Source organism: Triticum urartu, unplaced genomic scaffold (genome assembly GCF_003073215.2).
Source record: "Triticum urartu cultivar G1812 unplaced genomic scaffold, Tu2.1 TuUngrouped_contig_4693, whole genome shotgun sequence".
NCBI lineage: Eukaryota > Viridiplantae > Streptophyta > Magnoliopsida > Poales > Poaceae > Triticum > Triticum urartu.
The window spans coordinates 314-5,854 of record NW_024115303.1 but is presented as its reverse complement, the minus strand read 5'-3'; the positions used below and the strand labels follow the sequence as shown (position 1 = coordinate 5,854).

Here is a 5,541-nt window from a genome sequence, read left to right as displayed (position 1 = left end):
GTTTGCTGTCCTAAGGGAATGGAGGCCTTGTGGTAATCAACATCATGGTACATAATCAAGCATTGGTTCTAAAATTCCTTGATAAATTTTTCAACCATGCAAACATTCAGTGGGTTAACTTGCTTTGGGAATCATACACGTTGGGCTCATACCACATGCTGAAAAACCTTGTGGTTCGTTCTGAATTTCTGAACAGTACGCATGCCTATACTCCTACACCAAATCTGAAGATATTTGGGTCCAGAGCTTTTATTCCTTAGATGACCCAAGCCTTCTCTTCAATTTGCCACCATCTCCTCAAGCTCACGCTGAATATGTAAGCCTCATGATTAGCAAACCTTCCAGCATGGAGTTAAGTGATTTGGACACCTTGGTCATTTCCATGGGGATCGGGCTATTCGGCAAAAAATATAAAAAAAATCTATATGTACTGTCACAGAGAAATCACTTGCCAGGAGCCGTTCAAATGGATTTGGAAATCCAAGTTACAAATGAAGCTCAAGGTCTATTACTTTTTGACAGGCTGAACACTGGGAATATGCTCAAAAGAAGACACTATCAGATTGGCAATGAGTAGTGAGTTCAGATATGTCCTATCAGATTGGCAATAGCCATGCTCTACTTTTTGAGCATTTGATATTCAACTGCACTTTCAGTAAAAACTGTTGGGCCAGAATGGGAATCCAGTGATACCTCTTGATGCTCCAGGAATGAGGCAGTGTAAAGGGCTAAACAAAACCATTCTGGAAAACAGTTTTTTGAGATCTTCACTGTTACTGCTTGGAACATTTGGAAGGAGAGGGGAAAATCAATTACATTTTCAACCACATAAATCCTTCCAGTAGAGCATGGTTAGAAATAACAAAGGCTGATCTCACTTGCTAAAATATAGAGTATCCTCTGATCTCAGTGATTTCATCACTTCTTTTCTCAACTACCTCTAGTTCCTGCTTTGTTGGCAAATCTCTGAACCAATGTGAGGATACATATCCCACACTCATTCTATTAAAATTTAATATAGCATAGTAGGAGCCCCTCCTATTTCAAAGTCTAAAAAATTATAATCAGATAGTATTTCAATACAACTGAGAACAGAGTACATTATGGCAAGGCCCGCTGTCAGCAAGCAACCGAATGAACTGAAGCATGAACATTCTATTATTGGGTGGAGCAACAAGCGGATATAAACCCCAGCAAGTAGGAGCAAACGATAAACCAAACAAAGCCTGGTCTTAAATGTGGAAGATGAGGCAGGAATAAACTTAGGTATCATCCTTCAGCAACCCCCGAGCTAGAGCATCAGGCTTTGATGGTCACGCTGCATAAGCATCGTCCCGACGGCCTGAGCTTTGACGTGCACCATTCAGAGCCTGTTGGCGCGGCAGGATCATACATCAGCGTCTGATACCCAGGTTCTTCCTCCAGTGAGAGGAGCAGCAGCTTCCCATCATGTGTCCCGAGAGAGAACCGCGTGCTGGAACTACCAGTAAGCGGCACTGGAACCTTCTTCCAGGAATTGTCTGCTGGGTCGAAAATCGCCAGAGACCTCTGGTTCTTCCACTCGATGCAGAAGAGCTTCTCACCAAGAACAGCATGAGCCGTGACCATTACACAGCCATTCCTAAACTCACCCCAGGCATGGCTATTTGTATCATACACGTCAATGTAACGGGAGTTACCAATTGTGAAGCTCGAACGGCCACCCATGACGTACATCTTGCCTTCAAAGCTACACCCAAAGCAACCCCATCTCGGCCTGCGAAGGCCCCCGATCAACGTCCATTTATTTTGTTCTGGGTCATAAACTTCGACACTTGATAAACTATCACCACTGGGACCAAATCCACCAGCAACATATATCACACCGTTGACCTCTGCACACGCGAAGTCGCAACGAGCGACATTCATCTTAGAAAGGGCGGTCCACCTGCGGAATCAGAGGATAAATGAGTTGGTCCAACATTCGATAAAATGTTGAGGACTTGAGTATTGTTCTGCATTTGAACACTGTACATATCACCAAGTTACTATTGTTAATTCATTCACATTATTTGAAAACACAAGGTCAAGCTTTAAAGTTTGTCAGACTAATAAGATGTACTTTATTTTTCTGATGCATGAGAATCCACAAGAAACATACCTGTTGAGGAAACAATCATACTGGTAAACCTCATCAGAAACACATTCCTTGCCATGGTCAGCAGCATAGCCAGCAATGACGATGAGCTTCCCGTCAAGGACAACCACACCAAACCCAGCTTTGGTTGGTCCAGGCATAAGCGGTAGAGGGGTGTTCTTTTGCCCCTGACATCCCAAAACCTCCCAATGAGAACCCTTTGCTTGAGCATCAGCGGTCAAGACATACACACACTCGTCAAGCTTCTGAACCTCTTTCCTTACAGCAATTAATTCTTTGCTCTCTAGGAATGACATCCACCTCTTGGAAACTCCACCCATGACAGGGAAATGAGTTCGAGGAACAAGGGCAAGACATATCTTTGCCAGGTCTTCTGGCAAGCCAGGGATTAAAGCACAGTATTGATCACAATCCCCTTGTGGCGTAAAGCAGAAGGAAAGTTTTGGCCTTGTTGGGGACTTGAGCTGCATTGTAGCACGCAGGAATGTCTGTGGTTGAACAAACTGTTCCCGTGTACCAACGATTGTAACCATTGCAAAATGTGGCAGCAAGCAGCTCAATGTTTGCCTCCCCTTCTTAGCCAATAGTACTGAAAACCTTTGGCTTATTTATGAACCTTAGTAGATACTATAAATAGCAATGGCTCGAATGGAACGATTCATGGAATCCGTCTCCTATGGGAATGGTAAGAGACAAGGGTTTGAATGATGCTGAAATGATGTTCTTCAACTTTGATGTCTCTGTTTTAGTTATTCTTGCTGTATCAGCCATCCGATGAGAATTTTTGGAATTGTTTTCCCTGATTGAATCAGCACTTGTCTCCTTATTGATAAAGTAGAAACCGTTTCCTCCCTTGCGCATTGCCTTAATATCTATATCCACAGAACATAAATATTAAAATATCAGCTAAATTTACAGTCAAAGTTGCTAGGAACAAACAGGCGTAAGATATATATATACCTTTGGCCATATAATCGTTTTACTATTAGCCAGCAGTAGTGTCCATCTCTGCGAGTCTAATTGCCTGCAGTCAGCATACAAAATGATTTAGCACCAAGTAGGAACTGTAGAAGCAATCCTGTGATACTGTTTGGGCAACTCCAAAGTAACACCAGTAAAACAACATAACAGAATATTCTTTACAGCAGCTTTGTTTAATATTAGTCACTAGAGAATGGAAAGGAACACAAACTGTCAAACTCCGCCTTTTAACAACAAAAGCAGTTTTTCTATGACATCCACAATGTGAGGAGTGTCTCCAATTTTAAAATTGATGTGAACATGTCAATGCTGTCATGATCTTCATATGAGCAATTGCTTAAAACACATATGCTCTGCAGGTGAAATGGACATCTAATTATAGGAGACACAAGAAATTCCTGAGGCTCGACATTACCAACAGACAGCAAATATGGAGTATGCCATCGTCGTGTACCGTAAACAATTAGCTGTTCCTAGCATGAGAGGAACTACGGATCAGTTATAACTCATAAGGTCCCGTAGCAGAAATCATGTCGAAATGATTATTGCTGGAACCAATTACTGTGTATAACAAGCTAGAAAAGCCATCTTTAGCAAGCAGCTGAAGCAAGTTATTGTGACCAACCAATTCACCTTACATACAAATAATAAAAGGATAGAGCAGAACTGATCCATGTGTCGATTGATATAATGAACTGAAACCCAATCAATCCTCTGAAAGAAGAAGGCAACCATTTAAACATAGACTGGCCAAATAAAATTTAACTTTGACACGGTAGGTACCCAAGCAAATCAAATCGTCAAGTTGGAACCAGTCTGAATCACTGAAGAACGAATCAAGTGTGAGGAAGTAATTCTCAAGAGTCAAACAACCAGAGGATACCACAGGTCGAAGCCCAGCGAACCTAAGGATTCAACTCTACTCTGAACAAGTTGACCATTAAATAAAGGATTATGGCCTCCAGGAAAACTGGAGCGGCTGACTTCAGATCTGCTTCAAATTTAGACGACATCGTAATACTAGTAATTAACCACTGAGAACATAAATGGATATGGGGATCTGAGACTCGACTACGACAGCAAACTGAAATCTTGGCCTAGGAATTAATACCGGAGCCAATCGGACAAGCAGAAATTGGGGCGAGTAGGCTGAGATTGCCCCTAGAAAATCCAATTTTTTGCAGGCTTCCCGAATCCGGGAAGAGCCCATCGATTCTGCGCCGGAGCGGGAGATGTGCAAGCAGATCAAACAGTAGATTCGAGCAAGAAGGATGTACTACCTGAAATGGAAAAAGGAGCCCAATCCGACGAGTCCCACCGAAGCTGTGGAAGGAGCAGCGGCAGCAGCTGCAGATTGGGCACACGAGGAGGAAATCGGGGGGATGATTGGGGAGGCGGTGGGTGGAACCGTGTGAGACTCAGACTAGGGCTTCGTCTAAAAAAGGTTTCTTTATAGGCGTGTGTAGATTAGATGGCATGGGGATGACGCGCTTGTGGAAGGAAGCTCACACAAGCGGGGTGAACTCGGACAGTGAAAGATGCGATTCTACTGCTGGCTGTTCATCGCTAGCTTTTGGTTCCATCGCTCTCAGCGTCAGCAATTCTGGATAAATATTCACACAGCTCAGATGGTCCGTTAAAACGTGGTGTGTACAGTAGTACTTCCTCCGTTCACAAATATTAGCTCGGTCCTAAATTACTTGTCTTAGTTTTTTTAGATACAGACACTAAAACGTGTCTAGATATATCCATATGTGGAAAAATCCAAGATAAAATGTTCAGGACCGAGGAAGTATAAGATGTTCTAATTTCTCTTTAATCGAAAATACTCCATCCGTTTCTTTTTACTTTGCATATAAGATTTGGTCAAAGTCAAACTTTGTTAACTTTGACTAAGTTTATAAAAAAATATATCAAGATTCACGATATAAAATCAATATTGTTACATGCATCATGAAATTAACTTTCACACTATATAGCTTTAGTATTGTAGATGTTGATATTTTTTTCTATAAAACTGGTCAAACTTCTTTATAAAGTTTGACTTTGACCAAATCTTATATGCAGATTAAAAAAACGAAGGAAGTATATAGACACACTTTAGTGTGTTTATTTATTCATTTTAGTCTATATATGGTTCATATTGAAATAATCAAAACATCTTATATTTGTGAATGGAGTGAGTACAACATAAGGTTGTGGAATACAATATGCAGTACAAGGTTCTCTGCAGGCCAAAGAGTGTCTCCGAATTGTACTCTCCGAATGTTTGCGGATGCTTCATGTCCGTTCTTGAACACCGATACGGGAACCGGTCATCCAACCGCATGCATAATTGTCGGCCTCATTTCAAATGGAGAAGGACAGACAAGAGCGGAATTCACGCAAAATGAACGATATTAATTGAATTTCTAAATATTTTA

At 41.5% G+C, this 5,541-nt stretch overlaps 1 protein-coding gene across 1 annotated transcript; it reads right to left on the bottom strand.

Moving 5' to 3' along the window:
• Positions 1 to 1,041: 1,041 nt before the first annotated feature.
• On the bottom strand, positions 1,042 to 4,655 carry LOC125528186 (F-box/kelch-repeat protein At1g67480-like). Its single transcript, XM_048692692.1, has 4 exons — positions 4,399 to 4,655; positions 3,098 to 3,161; positions 2,141 to 3,009; positions 1,042 to 1,927 (listed from the first exon to the last, which is right to left on the bottom strand). The coding sequence occupies exons 3-4, from the start codon at positions 2,668 to 2,670 to the stop codon at positions 1,300 to 1,302; spliced, it is 1,158 nt and encodes a 385-aa protein (XP_048548649.1). The 5' UTR covers positions 2,671 to 3,009; positions 3,098 to 3,161; positions 4,399 to 4,655; the 3' UTR covers positions 1,042 to 1,299.
• Positions 4,656 to 5,541: the final 886 nt, after the last annotated feature.